This window comes from Cladophialophora psammophila (assembly GCF_000585535.1).
Source record: "Cladophialophora psammophila CBS 110553 chromosome Unknown aczJe-supercont1.43, whole genome shotgun sequence".
Lineage (NCBI taxonomy): Eukaryota > Fungi > Ascomycota > Eurotiomycetes > Chaetothyriales > Herpotrichiellaceae > Cladophialophora > Cladophialophora psammophila.
In genome coordinates, this window is record NW_006912964.1 from 12,955 (window position 1) to 32,312 (window position 19,358).

The 19,358-nt window shown below is 51.2% G+C and overlaps 7 protein-coding genes across 7 annotated transcripts; 2 read left to right on the forward strand and 5 right to left on the reverse strand.

The window, feature by feature from the left end:
* Nucleotides 1–432: 432 nt before the first annotated feature.
* A1O5_13142 (uncharacterized protein) lies at nucleotides 433–4,100 on the forward strand (the record flags this gene model as incomplete). The annotated part of the gene is made up of 2 exons (XM_007753709.1): nucleotides 433–3,735; nucleotides 3,783–4,100. The coding sequence occupies 2 exons, from the start codon at nucleotides 433–435 to the stop codon at nucleotides 4,098–4,100; spliced, it is 3,621 nt and encodes a 1,206-aa protein (XP_007751899.1).
* Nucleotides 4,101–4,292: 192 nt separating this feature from the next.
* A1O5_13143 (uncharacterized protein) lies at nucleotides 4,293–5,348 on the reverse strand (the record flags this gene model as incomplete). The annotated part of the gene is made up of 1 exon (XM_007753710.1): nucleotides 4,293–5,348. One exon carries the CDS (start codon nucleotides 5,346–5,348, stop codon nucleotides 4,293–4,295), a length of 1,056 nt encoding a protein of 351 aa, XP_007751900.1.
* A 1,095-nt stretch (nucleotides 5,349–6,443) lies between these two features.
* Nucleotides 6,444–7,387, reverse strand: A1O5_13144 (uncharacterized protein; the record flags this gene model as incomplete). The annotated part of the gene is made up of 2 exons (XM_007753711.1): nucleotides 6,444–6,869; nucleotides 6,911–7,387. The coding sequence occupies 2 exons, from the start codon at nucleotides 7,385–7,387 to the stop codon at nucleotides 6,444–6,446; spliced, it is 903 nt and encodes a 300-aa protein (XP_007751901.1).
* Nucleotides 7,388–7,574: 187 nt separating this feature from the next.
* A1O5_13145 (uncharacterized protein) lies at nucleotides 7,575–10,080 on the reverse strand (the record flags this gene model as incomplete). The annotated part of the gene is made up of 5 exons (XM_007753712.1): nucleotides 7,575–8,224; nucleotides 8,586–8,773; nucleotides 8,826–9,009; nucleotides 9,065–9,578; nucleotides 9,631–10,080. 5 exons carry the CDS (start codon nucleotides 10,078–10,080, stop codon nucleotides 7,575–7,577), a joined length of 1,986 nt encoding a protein of 661 aa, XP_007751902.1.
* Nucleotides 10,081–11,538: 1,458 nt separating this feature from the next.
* Nucleotides 11,539–13,791, forward strand: A1O5_13146 (uncharacterized protein; the record flags this gene model as incomplete). Its single annotated transcript, XM_007753713.1, has 1 exon — nucleotides 11,539–13,791. The coding sequence occupies one exon, from the start codon at nucleotides 11,539–11,541 to the stop codon at nucleotides 13,789–13,791; it is 2,253 nt and encodes a 750-aa protein (XP_007751903.1).
* An 857-nt stretch (nucleotides 13,792–14,648) lies between these two features.
* On the reverse strand, nucleotides 14,649–15,488 carry A1O5_13147 (uncharacterized protein; the record flags this gene model as incomplete). Its single annotated transcript, XM_007753714.1, has 1 exon — nucleotides 14,649–15,488. The coding sequence occupies one exon, from the start codon at nucleotides 15,486–15,488 to the stop codon at nucleotides 14,649–14,651; it is 840 nt and encodes a 279-aa protein (XP_007751904.1).
* Nucleotides 15,489–16,514: 1,026 nt separating this feature from the next.
* On the reverse strand, nucleotides 16,515–18,256 carry A1O5_13148 (uncharacterized protein; the record flags this gene model as incomplete). The annotated part of the gene is made up of 4 exons (XM_007753715.1): nucleotides 16,515–17,314; nucleotides 17,380–17,954; nucleotides 18,004–18,074; nucleotides 18,128–18,256. The coding sequence occupies 4 exons, from the start codon at nucleotides 18,254–18,256 to the stop codon at nucleotides 16,515–16,517; spliced, it is 1,575 nt and encodes a 524-aa protein (XP_007751905.1).
* Between the last annotated feature and the right edge of the window lie 1,102 nt (nucleotides 18,257–19,358).

The window sequence follows — 19,358 nt, forward strand, 5'->3', positions numbered from 1 at the left end:
ACTACTTGACGGCCATTCTTGAAACAGAGCGGAACTATTTTCTTCGCATCCTCGTAGCCGATGTGGTCCGAGAATTACTGTTCAATGGTGCAGAACGGGAGCCTCTGAAGAAGTCATGTGGCAAGCCTAGCATTGTGGATGACTTCCCTCTTTCGAAGAATGGGGATTCTATGTGGATGAGCAAGGCAGTCGACCACCTCAGCGGGATCGACCTTGAAAGAGCATTCGTTGGACAGTATGACTGCTCCTTGTGAGACATGCATTGTTTAGCTAACGTTCTGCAGAGCTGAACGTATATTCCGAGTACAGCGGCTCGCGTGTGATGGAAACAAGTATTTCGAGAGTCCCTCCCCATTCATCGCAACGGTTTCGAGCGAGATCTCGTTTCTAGTACCGAATGGAGTGGATATGCTCACGTTGTTCTCTGTCCCAATGTCGAAGAATATCTCTCTCAATCGGCCAGCGTCTGGGTCGGAATCGTCTGCGGTTGTCGAGATCCGGTATCCTGGAATTGAAGGGGATCGGTTCATAAATGGGGCCAAAGGTGCTATAAACAGCCTCACTATGGCACTTTGTGACAATGAAGCAGTGGAAGCCTTCATCCAAATGACTGAGGAACGGCGGGTTGTCCCTGTGCTGGGCGACGTACCAAGTGCTGCGGGGAGTCCTAAAAAGGAGTCGATTGCCTTCATTGAGTTAGGATCAGCTTCTGCAGACGACAACCATGAAAAGAGTAAGAGATTGGATGCTACGATGACCTCTGAGGCGGATGGTTCGTCTCCTCTCCGCAATATTTCGTTGCGTACACGTCAGAAGGTTCGCATGACTGCTGCATCTACAACACAAACTCATACTTCGAAGTCTGCGTCGAGTTCTAGTGTCAAGCCGGCCGAGGACACACCTACCTTGAAGCGGCCCTCAGAGGTAAGACCATTGATTGAACGACTACGTGCTTCCCAGGAAGGTCCGAATGGTGCGCACTTGAAAGCAAAAGTAAGCTCACAGCAGTCGCAAATGCGTCACAGGGATTCGGGCGCAGACCTGGTGAAAGGTGTATTGGGGGAAGGACCATCATTCGACTTGTCTGCGGCTGTTACTACCCGGACTTTTCAATCTCAACCACGTGGCCTAGGCCAGACTCCGTCATCCAACAAGTCGATACACAAGCAGCCCGCTGAGTTAGCGGACAGGCTAGCTTCTAATTCATCGAAGGGAGGGGTCAAAATCATCGGTGCAGATCCTGGACGACGTGGTGATAAGCGAAAAGTTGGATCTGCCCGCAAACGGCCCAGGGACCAGATCACCATGGCAAAACTAGCTGAAGCCCAGCCTGGCTTGGAAGGCAATTCCCAAGTTGGGAATGCTCCGGCGAAAGGGGGCCTCAAGCGGAAGACAATCAAGGGCTCTACGGCGCATACGAACGAACAGTCACAGAAACCGTCTCAATCCACCCCAAAGACAGCTCAGTTTGACCTCCCCCCTGACGATGACGAGGAACCCCGTCCCACGAAGAAGGCAAAGACGAAGAATCCGAAGCCTACGTCGATGGCCTCTGTGAAGGAGTCTATAGAGAAGAAAAAGGGGAATGTCCAGATCGCGGCTTCACCAAAAGGCCAAAAGAAAAGGGGGCCCGAGAACAAGTTGGGCAAGAGGTCAGAGAAAAAGATCCAGAAGACGGCCACCTCGACGCGAGCCAGACGAGCTGGCAAAACACCAAAATACGTAGAAGAATCCAACGAGAGCGGCGAGGGCAGTGCAGGGCAAGAGACCAATGAAGAGGAGGAGATAGAGGAGCACGACCAAAAGGATGACAAAGTCGACGAGGATGTTGAAGACTCACACCCACTCAGCAAAGGAGGGCTAGAAGATCCTCTGAAAGTTTCACAGCTCGAATTTGAATCAAACATGCGAGGGACCGTCGATGGAGACTGCACTGCGGAGAAGGGTGTGCCGACGGAAGGAGCTCCTTCGCGAGATGCTTCAGACGAGCAAGCCGAACCAAAGCCCAATTCTCTCGTACAACCTGTCCCCCATGAGCATACTCCTGCGAGGAAGGACAAGCACGTGCCGAATCCTCCGGGCGCAAAGGCTGTCCCCAAAGACAAGCCCAGTATAACCACCCATGCTAAGCAAAAATCTACACCTAGGCCCATCTCGGAAAGACTGAGTGAGAGTTCAATACCCCCCGTGAGCGAAAAGCTATTCAGGAAGACTAAAATTGTGCATTTTGGTCCTCAAGGTCCTGACAATCAGGCTGTTCAACAAAATTCCCTTGCGGAAGTAGCCGAGCCTGAAACGACAAAAGAGGCCAGCCCGATACCTCAACAGGCAGGATTGGTTCAGGGAGAACATGTGATAGACATCGACGAGGTTGTTCAAGACCGCTACTTTGAGCCTATACTCAAGTCACCGGAAATCAAGGGGATCCAGCCGTCACCCGCACAAGATGACGGCGATATCCTGGAAGACCCCAAAGGACGAGATTTGGTTGTTAAGACACATGTCGAGGACCGGGATGAGCAAAGCGTTGAAAGGCATAATGGATTAGCGACGGATATGTCCTATGACAAGGAAACCTCGGAAGATGTCTTCCCTGAAGGTGAAGAGGGGGCAAGCGAGCACTACTTCCAGCTTCCAAATGCTTCTAGCTCTCTGAAACCCGATATGCAACAGTTGAAACCACAGACACCCGTTCTTGACGACGAGGTGTCTGCCTGCGAGGCCCCCGAAGCTAAAGGACCTCCAGTTTCTCAAAAGCCAACTCGCCAGTCTATCGGGATCAACGCCGTCTTGGATGAGGAATATCCCCAGGCTCAAAAGGTCGTCAACACCGATACACTCCGTGCAAACCACCAGCGCCCCACAATGAGGGAAGTCAGGCGAAGGAGTGTTGCGCCCGACGTGCCCTCTCCAGTCTCCCAGGAAGTGGTCAAGTCTTACCAACTTGGGTCGACCCATGAAAGAGACGAGGTGGAAGTGGTCTCTAATGATAATGTTACATATAGTGGGTTTCCAATTCCTGCCTCGCAAAATATACGGGGAAATGCGAACGATGTCTACGACCGAACTATTCCATCGAGGAAGGAAAACTCACAGATTGTTCCACAGCATGGACACGGGCTTTCCATATCGCTACCACGCTCTGCGGCCGAGCCGATGGGTCCTCCTCTGCCACGGACGGAGCCATTCGGATCAGTTCAGCGACCCAATCCTCTTCGCAAATCCTGGCCCGAATCACAGGTGGAGGGGCAGGCGGCTTTGCCTCAAATGCTAATGAATGAGGCATACAGACCAGCCATTACCGGACCTGTTCGAGTGAAAAAGAGCCTGAGTCTCTCCCATGCAGGTGGTGGACCCGTACTTGAACCCGAAATGCCTCCAGCAACGCCTGCCTCCTTTTCTACGCGCCTTAACTTAGACCTACCCCTCCCAGCAAACGTGACACCAGGCAACGAAGGCTCGAAGATGACCGAACATGGAGATACTTGTCAAAACGCCGGTAATGACAGCCTGGCTCTTGTTAACGAAGACGAAAACTTTTTTGGAGATCGCTCAACCAAGGGGCCCAGACTAGGACGGAGACAACGATCTGAATCTGGGGATGATAGCTTCGTGGTTTCTGCCACTTTCCACAGAACGGGAGAAGCCGTCAGACAGGGCGATCCGATGATGGGTGTTATATCTGCCCGTGAATCTCAACGGGGTCTTTTAGATGCGATCATCAACATAACCAATGTACGTCGACGGTTTATATCTGGTGATCTCCACTGACATGTGCCCAGGATGTCCTATTCCGCTTTGGCACAGAAGAAGACGCCATGAAAGCAAAAGTTGACGAATACCATCGTGGGGGGAAGGAAATCATCCGAACACTAACAGATACATGGAATCAACGTCTGGAGCACGGGAACCGTCTCCTAGTGGATGTGTTGAAGGCAGAGAAGGAGGTTCTCACGACGGCACTTCAGCTCGTGAGAGACCGACAGCATTCGGGTGGAGCGTGGAAGGAGATAGTTTATGATCAGGGGCTGACGGGAAAGGTGCAGGAGAAGAGAGATAGTCTTCTAAAGGTGATTGAAAAGCTGACGAATAGAGGCTGAGCTAAACTACGTGATGGAGAATCTGTCCGACCAAATTGTCATGGAGGGAGGGAGGTGATTTTATGGTTGTGCACGATTGTAAGTGATCGTCTGTTTTCGAAGATGGACACGCAGGGAAAAGGAGTGTTTTCCTACACAGAGCCCTAGACTTTTTGAATCTGAAGGGGTCATCTTTTTTGCCTTGACTGCTGTTCAGAAATGTCTTCCTGTCGCCGCCTGCGCCAGAAACTCCTCGGGCATTTCGACTTTCTCGACAGTACAATTCCCTCCTTTATCAACTGAAATGCCGTGGTTCTTCTCAATCACTTTCCACTCCGCTATCTTGTACGTTGTGGGCTCGCTCGCTACAATAACGTGCTTGCCGTGGTCCTCCGGTTTGAGAGTGGCATTGGGGTTGTTGGTGCCGGAGGCATTGTCTGGGTACTTCCTGTTTAGGGTCACGCCGGCAGTGGTGCTGTAGTACAAACTTGGCGGGTTCTCGATGGCGTGGTTGCGCAGGCGCACGGCGATCAGCTGTTCGCCGTCGGTGCAGCACACGTTCAAGGAACAGGCCTGGACGTTCTCAGCGCCCAGCGTCTCCTGTTGCAGCCGAACGATCATGTGGAAGGCCTCGACCAGCGCGCCCAGCATTTCTTGCGGCGTATACTGCCGTTCCCAGCTCTGCGGGCCACCGCCGCCCCCGGCATTCCTGGTCAGATTAGTGATGTAGAGCGCCGCCAGATGCTCCGAGTCGGTCGTGCCGTAGATGTTCTCGTACGCGGACTTCTCCACGAGACTGAGCAACGGCCGGCGAATGTCTGTAAAGTGCGAGATCAGGCCGTTGTGCATGATGGTGTGCCGGCCGAAGACGAAGGGGTGGTTGTTGATGGCCGCGACCGAGGTCCCTGTCGCGGCGCGGATGTGAGCGAACACTGCGGTCGTCGACGTGCCGGCGCAGATGCTGTGGAAGTTTGCGTCGTTGTTCGGCGGCTGGGCATTTTTGTATGTTGCGGGCCGGATGCCATCAATGCTCGTGATGAACGAGGAGCGAACGGGGGTGTACCATACTAAGCCGAAGCCATCCACGTTGTTCAGGCGGTTGCGCAAGGTGATTTCCAGTTTCGACGTCTGTTCGCCGGGGACGTGCGAGAAGAGTTTTGGTAAGTAGTGGTCATGAACTTGTTTGGCAATGCCGTGTTCCGGCGTGATGAGGACGTCCTCCAGGAGGCATTCTTCGGAGGGCGAGATGTAGGCGAACCACCGACACATGTTGAATATTTGTTTACCTTATGACTTTACAGAATAATTATATCCTTTTTTTTTTAGTTTTAATGCGAATAGATCAGTTCCACCCAAATACAGTTTTCATGGACGAGGGGAAGGGGCAATTGAATCTGGAAAAGTTCGGATATAAATGCGGTGCTCATACCCGGCACGGCAGATATCTCAGGCAGAGCGGAGGTACAATTTCATCTAGGTAGCAAGACTCACTATTTATTTGGAGAGATGTGGGAAGGAATGGGATAAAGGAAAAAGTAAAATGCTGAAGGAAAAAAGAACCCAAGGGGAACTTCCCCACGCTTCTCGAGCTGAGGTCCCTGTATCTTCTTACCTAATACTCCATTCTGACCCAGTGAGTACGAGGTACCAAGAGGTACATAGGTGCGCTTGATCCCTTTCCACCCGTGCAAGGGATCAAACTGGGAATAAGATGCAGGAACTTGTTGCAAGATCTTGCATCACCATATGTGCTCTCTGTGCCACGTAATCGGTCAATCAGCTCCGCAAGGGATTTCGGGAAAAAGGTGGGTGACCCGGCTCGCCGGATACGTCATTGACAATGCCAAGTACATAGCCGTATCAAGCGTTTGCCAAACCTAAACGCGATCTAGTGTGTCAACGAAGAAAAGAATCTAAACATCCTACAAGTCCAGGCTTGGGCCACCGCGGAGAGCCGCCAGACGGGAAACCCAAGGGATCGTCATGGTCTCTGAGACTGCAAGAAAATCAGAACAATACCACAAGGCTTGGTGTCGCCGATGCCCTCTCGCTGGGCAGACATCCCACAAGTAACAGCGAGAAAGTTGGTAAAGTCCACCAGCGATTTAGGCGAATCGTCTATCCGAAGCCTAGGGTCAAAGCGATCGAATGCAAAACGAAGAAGTCCCTCAAATTACTGGTAGGTAAGAGAGCCTCACTTATCATAGCCGAGCCTGCGAATAGTGGTAGAGCCAGCCTCTAGCCAAGTTGGAACCATTTCAAGGCATCGCTTCCCAGTTCACGCAGGATTTCTTCAATTCCCTTGACTCGTCGTGCCTGCTCATGTAGACACACTCCCGCTCTAATGGAGGCGATGAAGTCAAGCTAACCCCACGGCTCTTCTCCCGTACTCGACTCATATAACTTCTTAAACGCCGAATCTCTCGCAAAAAGGGCGCCCGGAGTATCAAAGTCAACCAGCCTTCCATCTTCCATGACAGCGATGCGATCACTGTCCAAAATTGAGTCAAGCCGATGAGGTCCTGCGGCGCTCAAAACTGTGTATCCAGAGAACTCATCCTTGATCACGCGCCAAACAGCTTTCCCCGTGACGGTGTCCAGCTGACCTGTAACCTCGTCGAGGAGCAGCACGCCTTTTCCGCCGTTGTGTTTCTTCTTTTCTTGACTACTGTCCTTGCGTAAAATTGCCCGAGCCAGACTGAATAGTTGCTTTTCGCCTGGAGACAGGAGCTCTGAAGTGACGATCGTGTCTAGCCCGCCATTCTTTTCCAGGATAGACCACAGAAACGTCTTGGCGAATGCGGAAATTATTTGTGCGTCGTTATGCTCACCATTGGGATCCACGTTGAATCGTACAGATCTCTGTTGGACGCACTGTAACCAGCAATGAGGTTGTGAAGCTCGATACCGCCGTGATCTGGCCATGTGAGCGGGACCTTGGCCCTGATTGACGGTGTCTCCTCTCCCGGTGTGTGGGTTGTAAACTCTCGAATTCGGGCTATTGATCCCAGTGAGATCTCCAACTGCGTCCAGTACTGAAGCAAAAGAGACAGAATGTCATTAAAGCTTAGGATGTTGTTGAGAGAAAGGCTTAGAGAGCCTGGATTGGTGGATGTCCGTAGGCTGACGGCGAGTATCATTACGATCATAGCCAGTGCGGCTATGACGAGGTCCAGAACAAGCTGGAGCCACCTCTGTGCGCAGTAGAGTAAGTAGTAAGGAATCTGTGAATCATCGAGCTTTTTAATCATGCGGTCTGTAAACTGTTGCTCCCAGTGAAGGCTTCGGATGCTGCTGAGCCCTTTCATTGTTTCGAGGAAGTGGGAATATAGCGGGCTCCTCAATTCAAGCTCAATGACCCGGAGTCGACGAGAAGTTCGAAGATAGATCCACTGACCCGTTGCATGTGAGCGCCAAGGATCCAAGTGCCCAGAAAAGGTAGATTGTCGTGCAGAGCACTCCAGCAGGTAGTTGGGACTCGATCAGAGCCATATCCTAGCTGAATCTGTTGAGCAATATGCCCACGTCGGTCTTTGCGAGAAACAAAAGAGTCGCTTTTGTTACAGTATCCAGCAGTATTCGATGCAAGTTTACAGCAGACTCCGGCACCAGTTTGAGAAACATTACCCAGGTTATAAGACCGAAGAATATAGCATTGCCACATGCCAGGAAGAAATAGAGGGATGTCCATTTCGCGACGTCCAGCCCACCGTCTGCGGTCCACCATTGTAGGATGACTTGGGACATGTAATAGCAAATTGTCTGGACGACGGTGAATAGGAAGAATGTAACGACCCACAGCCAGCCCATGCTTTTGAGATAATAAGCGCAGTCTGAGAAGTCACTGTCATTGCGGGCAAGCTTCTCAGCGAACTCAGTCCCCGTAACAACCTCAAAGGTTTTGTTCTTTTCATCTGTTGAGTTCGACTCTTCAATGCTTGCAGGTAGATCCGCATCAGTCTTGAAAATGCTGTCGTCCAGTCTGGTTGTTTTTAGAACCAAACTGGCATTTCTTTCGCTGTCGATCGTGATCAAGCAGTCTGCAATCTCTGCGTAGCGCCAAGTCTGAGCAACAATAACTCCAGTTGCATGGAGCTTTCGTAGAAGACCGTCTCGTCCCAGTAACCCCTTCATAACTAGTCTTTCTGTTTAAGTCCGAAGAACTTAGCAAATCATCAAGCAGGATCAATCGAGGTCGCTGGTATGGAGCACGAGCGAGCACGACACGCTGTTTCTGACTCCCATTGAGCCTGGAAGCTTGCCCATCATTGTGCGTCAGGTCGCCTCGCGGCAATGAAATAAGCTCATTTTGGAGAGCACACGTAGCAAGGACAGATCGATACCAACCTTCGTCGAAATCCTCAATGTTGGTGCCGCAAATGTTCTCCCGAATAGTACCTGTAAAAAGCCACGGGACTTTTTCGCAGTAGATAACTTCCCCTCTTGACCGTACGGGCTCAGAGTGGCAAATTTTACCCATTACAGCTCTCAAGAATGTGGACTTACCTGAGCCGCTTGGCCCGAGAATGAAGATGACGGATCCGGGTTGGAGGATTGAATCCAGATTTTGAAGAATATCATGACAGCCGCTGAGCGTTCTGGTATTGGAACGGGATATGCATGCGGCATCGGGAACGGTACGGAATCCGGAATTCTCCTTGTTCGGCAGAGCATTCATTTCATTAACTTCTCCGCTGGGAGTACGAGCTTGTTGTTTCATTAAATGCACCTCGATCCTGCTCAGACAACCAATGCATGAGGCTGCGGCGGGATAAACTGTCAGGATCTCGGCGGAAGGGATTGACCAAAGAGATGAGAGCAAGATTTGTGAAGGCTCGAGACGCATTCAGTGAGGCAGAACCCTCAAGTCTGGCTTTTATTGCGTATGCGATGAAGGTCACAGCCGCGGCAAGAGCGGGCGGCACGTTTCCTGTCCAGTAGCCGTCAGATGTACTTTCTGTTAGCTTGAACAAGATAGCCCCTACCCAATGTATTCAGCCAGACAGTTGAGTGACGAAACTTCGCTTGGAAGCGCAGCTCGCGTAGTCTTTCGTTCTGTAGCATCAAATGTATGGGTCCGGTGAGTCCTAAGATTTTGACAACCTTTAAGGAGCCCAAAACCTCAGCGGTTAAAGAGATTCTTTGTTGTACCGCGTCGTTCCATGTCTTGACTTTTCTGCCTATCATCACAATGACTCGAGAATCGGCGGTGATGCTAAGGAAAACAACAATTAGCGGCATCACGGACACCCAACCGATTTGCAATGCCAGCAGAATGGTCCCAACAACCAGCTCCAAGGGGCGAGACCAAAGATCGGGAAGCGCAAATAAGCTTTGGCAGACCCGGTCTACGTCGGTGCTCATAAGTGTCAGGACGGCCGATGGATCATCAAAGGTTTGCTCCATGGAGACTGTCTCGGAGTAGACGAGGGCAACAAGTGCGCCTCTGACCAAGGTAATATGACAGTACAATTGATGTTTGTAGAGAGCCGTCGATATCTAGATAGACCTAGATTAGCACCCACCATAACAAAAGGATTAGGCTCCCCACCGCTATTCCCACGTAGATACAACCAGTTGCCGTTATGAGACCGTAGCCGGAGTCATTTCCTGACCGTGGTTGAGCTAGGTAATAAGTGGCTCGATGAATGAGGAACGGCTGAGCGAAGAGAAACCCGCCGTAGCAGAGCCGAGCCGGTACTGTTGACAAGATAGACCATCGAAGTGCTCTCCATAGGGTCCGGAGGAGAGGCCATTTGACTCGGCGGGCTTGCTTTGACCACTCATCGTGGATTTGTCGATGAATGGCAGCTGAGTCGAACTTGCTATCGATTGCGCCGAGATCTTCAAAAGATATTGCCTTCCTAAACCCTTGAATGAACAAGGCATTCATCCAAATGAACAGCCCGCGGTTCAAGATACCCCTCGTGGTTTCTATTGGCAGAGCTTGGAACTGCACTTGAAGAAAAGTTCTCTTGCTCCATGCCTCAAGGAGAAGCATGACGGCTTTAACAGCCACCGCTGCGGAAAATATCCCTGCAAGGTCACCATGGCCTTGCAAAAGGTAAAGTGTACGGGCTTGAGGGATGTCGAGTATAATTGAGAGGGCAAGGTAGGAGTTCAAGAGCGTCGATGGTCGGACAGAGCGTTGATGTTCGAGGTATGAAAGAGGGGCGATGGTTATAGCTATACACATTGCCAGCACAGTTGCAGAAATGGAAAATCCATCCTTGCTTGGTGGTACGGGTTGGCACATGAAGCAGGGCCCACAGGCGCCAGAATGCAAGGAGTAGGAAGATGGTATCGGGAACAATGGAGAGAATGGTCTGCTCGAAGAGAAGGGTGAAGTCAAAGGATCGCGCACAGGATGCTACCGCTGGGCCAAGTTTGTCATCCGCATCAGGCTCGCAGCTGGCCGTTGTCGAGGTTAGCATCTCACTTTGTGGCACGCAGGTGGAGCAGATGCTGAATGACCTTGTACCTAGAGTGAGTTGGTCGGCAAAAATGCTGTTCAGTCGTGGGTGCGCGAAAAAGAGGGGATGCTACCGGAAGATTTTGAAGGCGATTGGTATGATTCTGATAATATATGTATGCTGCCTGGTGGCGATGGGGCACAGGAGGGAGTTGGTTCAAGCCTTGAGATAGTCGATCACACACGTACCCTAGCTTTGACGACGCACTCAGCTGAATATATTGGCCAATCTCATTCTGTCAATCCCATGTGTCACCGCCATTTTGGCCTTTCGTATCAGAATCGGCCCATGGTCACCAGGAATGACGAACCCTAGCTAGACTCGATGAAGCAGGTGAGAAACCAACCAGTAAAATGTGTTCGTGACCATTGGTGTTGAGCCATTGAGCTACGGAAAGGCCGTAGTTACTGCGGCTCAGCGAGGCTCGAATCTAGCGGGATAGAAGGCCATCCATTCAAGGGATAAGAAATCGATCTCTGTGGAAATCGAGCCGCCTCTGTTTCAGAAGAGAGTTGATGGTGGGAGCAACGGTTTGAAGTTCCTTTTCAGGGGGGGTGTGCATCGGCGATGGGCCTGCAAGAGAACAAGGGTGTAAGTTCATAATGGGACCGAGGCGAGTTGCAGTCGCGTCAACCCAAGCCACTTTCCCAATATTGTGTCTGTGTGCTTTCTCAAGAATGAATGAGTCTGGGAATGGACGTCGCGGCAGCGGCGCCAGGAGCAGCGCTCTGGGCATAAGTCTTTGGATAGCCAAGGCTTTTTTCTCAAAGGGGCTTTGACACGTACACAAGCCACTTCATCGCCTTCGAGACTAGCCACATGACCGCTGTGCAACTTGTATAATAGATTGTTTCTAGTCTTCTTGGATCATTATAAAGTATTCTTGAGCTCTTTACTCTCTCCGACAAGCCTCCATAATCCCTCTCACCGCCCTACCTCGTCTTCGATCTAAATGAACCAACTCGGCTGGCCCAATTCACCCTCCAATGTCCTTCCAAGTCCCCCAGCATGTCCCTTCGTTCACCAATTCTCAGCGCTCGTATGAAGATACTTATTGGCGGCATAAGCACAATACTAATGAACATGCAAAAGGAGGACCTGCCGGTGCAATCACATCCAAGATCAACGACATCTTTGCCGAAAGCAAAGATCTGCCCATGTACAAGGATAAGCCACACTTTCCCTCGAGTCGGCGGAAAGGAAGAGCGATCTTGAGGCGAAAGAGAGTGTTGACCTTGATTGGTTCCACAACGCTACTGTTTCTCTGGTGGATGGGATGGTTACCTTGGAGCTCACCCCAGTTCTACGATCCTGCTGCCCATCAACATTCTTTCTTCCACGCAGAAGACTGGTCAGAGCAAAGAGAGGCCGTGAAAGAGGTGTTCAAGACTTCATGGGAAGGCTACGAGAAATATGCGTGGGGAATGGATGAATACCACCCTCTTTCGAGGAAGGGAAAGAATATGGTTGAAGGTGGCATGGGTTGGATCATTGTGGACGCATTGGATACTGCCATGATGATGAATTTGACTTCGCATGTCGCCAAAGCAAGAGAATGGATATCCACATCGCTCTCCTATACCGCCCATCACGAAGTCAATACCTTCGAGACTACTATCCGCATGCTAGGTGGGTTGTTATCTGCGTACTACCTGTCAACATCATTCCCACATCTCGCACCGCAGAGAGACGATGACGTAAACCAACCTGGAGAAGACCTATACATCGAGAAAGCGACAGATCTTGCAGACCGTCTCCTCGGGGCCTACGACTCCCCTTCTGGAATTCCGTATGCGTCGGTGAACTTGAACACTACCCAGGGAGTTGGTTCGCATGTCGACGGAGGAGCATCCTCTACTGCCGAAGCGGCAACTCTCCAACTCGAGATGAAATATCTCGCCAAAATCACAGGTGAACCAATATACTGGCAGCGGGCAGAGCATGTCCTCGAAGTTATTGAATCACAAAAGCGCGAAGACGGCCTAGTCCCAATCTACATATATCCCGCCACTGGCGACTTTCGAGGTGAAAATATACGGCTGGGATCTCGAGGCGACAGCTATTACGAATATTTGATCAAACAGTACTTGCAAACAGGAAGCGTTGAGACAGTTTACTTGGATATGTGGGAAGAGGCACTTGAGGGGATTAAGAAACACTTGATCACCTATTCCGAGCACGCATCATTAACCATCCTTGCTGAAAGGCAAAATGGACTCCACGCTCCTCTGACAGCCAAGATGGATCATCTTGCGTGTTTCATGCCAGGGACAATAGCCTTGGCAGTGACCGAGGGCCAGACAGCCGAGCAAGCGAGAACCAGACTAGCGAATAAATGGACAAAGAAACATGACGAAAACCTCAGACTGGCCGAGGAATTGATGAAGACGTGCTGGGGCATGTACAAGGTCACTCCGACGGGCCTCGCCCCTGAGATTTGCTATTTCCATACCGACAACCCGGCTCCGCAATGGCAGGGACATCTTGACTTAGCATGGACACCACCACATACGACCGAGCTCTCTGATGATCATGATGCTGACTGGCGCTCTGATTACGACATTCATTCGAACGATGTGCACAATCTCCAGCGACCCGAAACCATCGAATCCCTCTTCTACATGTACCGCATCACCAAGGACAAGAAATACCGGCAATGGGGCTGGGAAATGTTTGAAGCCTTCCGCGAGCACACCAAGGTCGTCGATGAACTGACAGGCAAGGTGTACGCATACACTTCCCTGGACACGGTAATGGAGAACCCTGTTCGAGAAAGGAAGCGGCGCGATAACATGGAGAGTTTCTGGTTGGCCGAGACGCTCAAGTACTTCTATCTGTTATTTTCGGATGACGACTTCTTTCCTCTCGATACTGTTGTGTTTAATACGGAGGCTCATCCGCTGCCGAAGTTCGACATCTCAGGAAGCAAGGTCTTTGCGACAGGATGGCGCAGGACCAAAGACAGGCCTTCTGAGCAGAAATATGAGGGCAGGATGGTGGAAGAGGACTTCGCGCAGCTCAAAAACGTCCGTGTTGGGAGTGGAGTACGCGTCGACGAGAATGGGAAAAGTATCCCGTCCAATGCGGAGGTTGAAGAGAAGCAGTTCTCTGCTGGTGTTGGTGAAAATGAGCGCGAAACTGCTCAAGGTCTATCAGCCCCAACGCATTCAGATGGCGGAAAGTTGAAAAATGCGTCTCCTGAACACGCTGAGGGCACTGGCAAAGAGGGAGGTGATTGATTGAGGGGAGCCCTTATCGGGTTGAACAGTGAACCCCCATTCTCGGAGAGGAATAGTATCTGTCAATCGGTCGGGATTGACTCCGGCAAGAGTCATTAGGGACCCTACATGTGTCGATGCTAGGGAGTGCTGTATCAAAATTTGGTTGCGCTTACATGAAAAAAAAAGGCTGCGGATATAATCGCGGTCCTCCGGAGTTGGGTTTCAACGGACTAGGAGCATTTGTTGGATGGATTTTGTGAAAGAAAAGCAACGCACGGAATAGAGAGCGTTTTGCATATCCGAATAAACAGTTTTCGGCTCTGAAGTGTTGAAATCACAACTAATTCTGTATTTCTTGACTCCGGCAATGTTCGATTGATCGCAGACTTCCTTCATTCCCTTATATTTCCCGTGGCTTCCTTCGCCCAACCCTTGCCTTGCAGGTTGGGCCATCACGAGAACAGAGTATGTTGGAGCGCGGCTCCCTGCCTTGCTCCCGTTGGCCTGTTGTCCTCTGGTCTACGTAGACGAGGACTTGGACTGGCGTAGTTGGTCGTACTTGTGATAGCAACAAGAGGACCGGGCCCCTCGATCGCCTCTCCTTGAAGTCAATTGCTCCAAGAGACGGCTTCAGGTCCTCGAAGCTTGCTGATAGCCACCAAAAGCACTTAGTTAGAGAGGTCCTTGGCTTCTTAGCACAGGTAGCCGGTTTAGTCCTCTGTTTGGCGAACGGTGTGTGGGTCACGGCATAATTTCGTGGCTCATGGTTCGTAGCTTGCGTAGTTCTGTTTCGTTGGTCTGGGATCGTCTCGTTCCCGACCAAATCGCTCGTTTGTGGGGTCGGTAATACTGGTGATAGGAGTCATTCTTCTCATTCAAAACTTGGGCCCTCTGCTGCGTCCGGTATATTTCGAATCCGTCTTGACCACTTTCCCTTTATTCCTCATCTTCTCTTTCTTCTTCATCACCCAGGATTTGCTGCCCTTGGGAGCTTCCACTCCTCCTCGTCTGCCGCCGCCACCTTTTTGTGCCATCTTGGCCTCTCTGATCCGCCTCCCGTCCTCGATATCCACGTTCTCCATGTTCCTCACGCGCTCAGTGATGTCTCCGCCGCCGACGCTGAGGACAAGATACGTCTTGACGTTCTTGGTGCCGCCGTCATCCTCCAAGATCCCGGCGCCGAACCCAGCGCGAACAGCAGCTTGGGAAATCATGTTCCGCTGCGCATCGTTTTTCGGGTAGAACTGTAGGACCGCCCGCGCGCCTCGTCTCAGAGACGCGTACAGGCCGTCAAAAAACCGTCTCAGCCGGCCCTCGGGGGATACTCCGCTCGATTCTGCATTACACAGCCACTGTACCGCAGAGATACTAATGGCGGCATCGAACGTTCCAGCGCGAAAAGGGATGCCCTGCCCCATGTCCGCTAAGAACAAGTCCCCCTCCACGTCTTCCCTCTGCAACGCAATGTCTAACATACTAGGCGAAATGTCCATCCCGACCCATATGTGGCCATCTTCTGATAGAATCTCGCCTGAGAGCCCCGAACCGCAGCCAATGTCGAGGATAAACGAGGGACAATGGAGGTCGAGGAGTTCAAGTGCGCGATTGGTCATGGAACTCTGAATCGACTGGATACGCGACGAAGTCGTGTACTTAGCCGAGGCGGTGTCATTATAATACAGGTCCGGCGGGAGGAGGTCTTCGGGGCGAGACATGGTTGCAATTCGCTGTGAGGGAAGGAAAATGTCGACTGTGTATTCCTGAGGTTTTTTGTGCTTCTATTTTGTCCAATGTGCCAGAGGCACGAAAACGGTACTGAGTTCAAGGGCGGAACATCTTCCAATGCAGTTGTTGCAGAAATTCACTAAGGCGGCGGGAATCGCACATGAAAATTAAATTTCTGATGGAGAACACGGCGTGGGGCTTTCGGGGGCTTGGGAGGCTTCAGCCTCGCCAAGAACTCCCCAGCCTTGCAAGGGAGCCAGAGGGATCTACAGCGCCAGTCCAAGTACGGAGCGCTAACTGTTTACACACCCTCAAAGGAGCCTCACGGCTCGTTTCCTCGAGCTATGAATCTCACAGAGTAGAATGTGTATATCTATTCATACGGGTAGAAGGCATGCCGGGCAGGATAGATGAATCCCTGTTACGGCAGTGCGTTGTCTGATTGATAAATAATCGTCACGCACGGGGCGGCCGAGATTAATTTTCCCTCGAGCGAGGTATCCTTAGTGTATATGTACGTAGCGCACAATGTTACTTCTTTCGTCTTACCAGGCCCTCTCTGGAGTTAGTTTGTCTGTTCGTCATCCTTAGTATTCCTGGTAAATAGGCTTTGCCGATGTGAAGACATTGCGATAGTACCGCGAGAGGCACTCATTTATGGATCATTTTGACAGACACTCAAATTACTCGCGGCTCTTCGTATATAGCTGACGCAAAGATGAATAAACTACTATCAGGCTACGATCTGACCAATTTCATAGGCTGTATGTACATATATTGTCCTTTTCTTTCTTCTATTGCTGAGCAATTGAGCAAAGCGCACCAACCTGATATGCGCCAATTCCGACTTTTGCCGACACAACTCCTGGAGAATGGCAACAGGTAATTCTCAAATGAGTGCAAGTAGGAAGAGGCTTTTGATGTTAGATGCAAAGACAAAATCCCTGCCAACCCCTCCCAAGGCACAAGTGAATGAATGGATTATTTCTTCACCTCGCGTCCGACAACTTTTGCATTTAGTCCTTGGTGTTGCGATCTGAATCGGCAACCACAGCATCGACGACGCCCTTGTTGAGTCCTTTCCAGTTCTGCTTGCCCCACAAGAACCACAGAGCCAGCGCAACGAGCTGGACAAAGGCATTGATCGGGAGGGCGTAGTTCATATCGGAACCGTTGATGGGGAGGAACGATGGGAAGCAAAGGAAGACCATGATGTATGCCGAGTAGATAACCGCAAAGACGTTGATGTAAATACCCCAGCGTCCCAAAGACCAGCCCGAAGGTTCGACTCTTCCTCTGTATCGGGCCCAGATCATACAGGCAATGGCGATGAGGTATGACTGGTACAGGCCAAGCGTCGAAAGTGCGACAATAACGTTGAAGGCAACGCTGCTACCGATATTGAGTAGAGCCAGCAACATGACAATGAAGACTGGCAACCAAACTGAGCGGACGGGAATGCGGTGCTTCGGGTCGATATACGAGAAATAGGCGGGCAGCGCCCCATCTCGAGACCACGCCCAAGTCAATCGAGATGCAGATGCGATACTGCCCAGACAGCAGGCCAGAGTGACGATCATTGACAGACCGACCATTGCCGAGCCAGCTCTTGTGGACTGCGTCGCATTGATGCAAATGAGGAGAAGAGGGTAGCCAGAAGAAAGAAGTTCGTTGACATCTCCCGCGCAGAACAGGAAGACGAGCACCATTCCGTAGGCAAGGGCACCGTTCATGACAATACTCCAGAACATGGCTCTCGGCACTGCATGTCGCGCTTTTCGCACTTCTTCAGACATGTGGACTGCTCCATCGAAACCTGGCACACTTTATTAGCACCCGAAAAGCTGAGATGTGTCTACCTGTATGTTGCCCGCGGCTTACCTACGAAACCCCAGGTAGCAGTAAGCATACCGAGGTTGAATGAGATATACTCGTTGTTCCAACCGGAAAGTGCCGACTTTTCCAAGAAGACGAAGTCCGCCGTGTGGCGCGGCGCAAGGGTGACCAACACCGAAACGAAGACCACCCACATGATTATGTGCAAGAGACCAGAGAGCAACTCAATCCATGGAATTGTCCAGAAAGCGAACTGATTCATCAAGCCTTGGACAAGGAGCAAGGCATAAATTATCAGAGTCACATGCCATCCGTGCGGAATGTAGGAGGGATAGTTGGCGATGACAAGTGCTTGGATCATGAGAGCAGCAATGTTGGCCACGCCAGCCAGCAAAGAGATCCAAGAAAACCAGGTAATCCAGCCTTGCATCCAGGTGATGAAGCGCCGCTGCGATGGTGGCGCGAGGTAGTGAGTCCAGTGGTACTGCGCACCTGCGATAGGCTGTACTGAAGCCATCTCAGCCATGGACGCGACCTGACACAGCACACCTGAGATGACAATAAGGTAGCCGAATGAAAGAGAGCGAGGACCGCCATTCCAGAAAAAATATGCGATATTTCTGTCTGCCATTAGCTTGCGGCTGGATCGGGAGAAGATATCAATCCTACGATGCGATGGCCTCCCAGGACGACATGTAACTGAGCGCGAAAAAGAAAATCTGTGCGAAGCTGAAAATTCTCTGTGATCCGTCTTAGCCTTTGGGCATGTCACCTTTGCTTCTAGATAACTTACTCGAACTCTTGTCGACGTGTTTCTTGTTCCCTCGGTCCTTTGGCCACCATACTGTGTGGCGAACTCTCTCTTCTCATCTTCAATGTTGACCTGAGGGTTCTTGACCGACAGCATCTCGTGAGACTCCATCTTGGGCGAAGAAAGTCGTGGACAGCACTTGAGATTCCAGAAAAGGCGCTGGAAGATGAGATGAGTGAGATAAAGGAAAGAGAAAGAGCGACAGGTTCAACGACCTGCAGGTTATGGCTTGCTGGCTTGCCGATGTCCCCTGAAAAAACGTGGACAGTTTGCCGAGATTGGGTCTAGGCCACGCGAAGGCAAGCAAGCGTGCAGAGAGCAACGTGCCGTGATAGAAGAAACGCCAGGGTGATAAGGGGATTGAAAACAAAATGGCTCGATCGGTTCATGACCTTACCTAGGTCGCCTTCGAAGGCTCGGCTGGAAGAGTGGTGGAGGGTCTGGGGAAATCCCACCAATCGATCTGAGGGCTTTCTGAGGCAGAACAGACGGTGAATAGAACCATAGAATATCCCGGACTCTCGGCAAAGTGTTTGTCGAGACTCGAGAAACATGGCTGTATGGTAGCATGGCAGTGATCAGGTTGCCTCACTATCGAAGGCAGCAAATTGCCCCACCGCCTGTATAATCCTGTACGTGTAGGTTTCACTTAGCACGCACTTGAACTCGGAGCGAGCCCCTACCGGAAGGGCGAAAACAAAGAGGGAGAGGGGGAAGGAACCTCCATGGTGTGAGCATGGGTTACCCAGTACAGAGCGCTAAAAAAGGACCCAAAAAGGCCAAGACAAGCATGATAGAGCTCACTACTCCGTTTAAAGCAGTCCTTTGTCCAAGACGCCATCGGCGGCGCTCGGCAAGATATGCAAGTGGTTGGATAGCAGCCAATAAGCCATAGAAGCATACAAAGGACAGGGTCAAACGGACAAGGCGACCGACAGAGGCAGCAGAGGCTACTCCGTATTCTGCCATTCACAGACTCGGGGCGGGGAATGAAGGGCGGAATGTGGGGCAGGCCGCTTTATGCAAATGGTGGAAACGGATTTCAGTTCCCCGAATGTCGATCCTTCGGATCATACCATATTTGGTCCAGTGCAAGATGCGGCCAAGCAATGCCAGCACTGCCAACCCCTCGAGCTCTTGTCCAGCCCAAGGTTTGGGTTGGCCACCTGCCCATCTTGTCGAGGAGATGATAAGGCCAAGGTTTGTGCCGCAT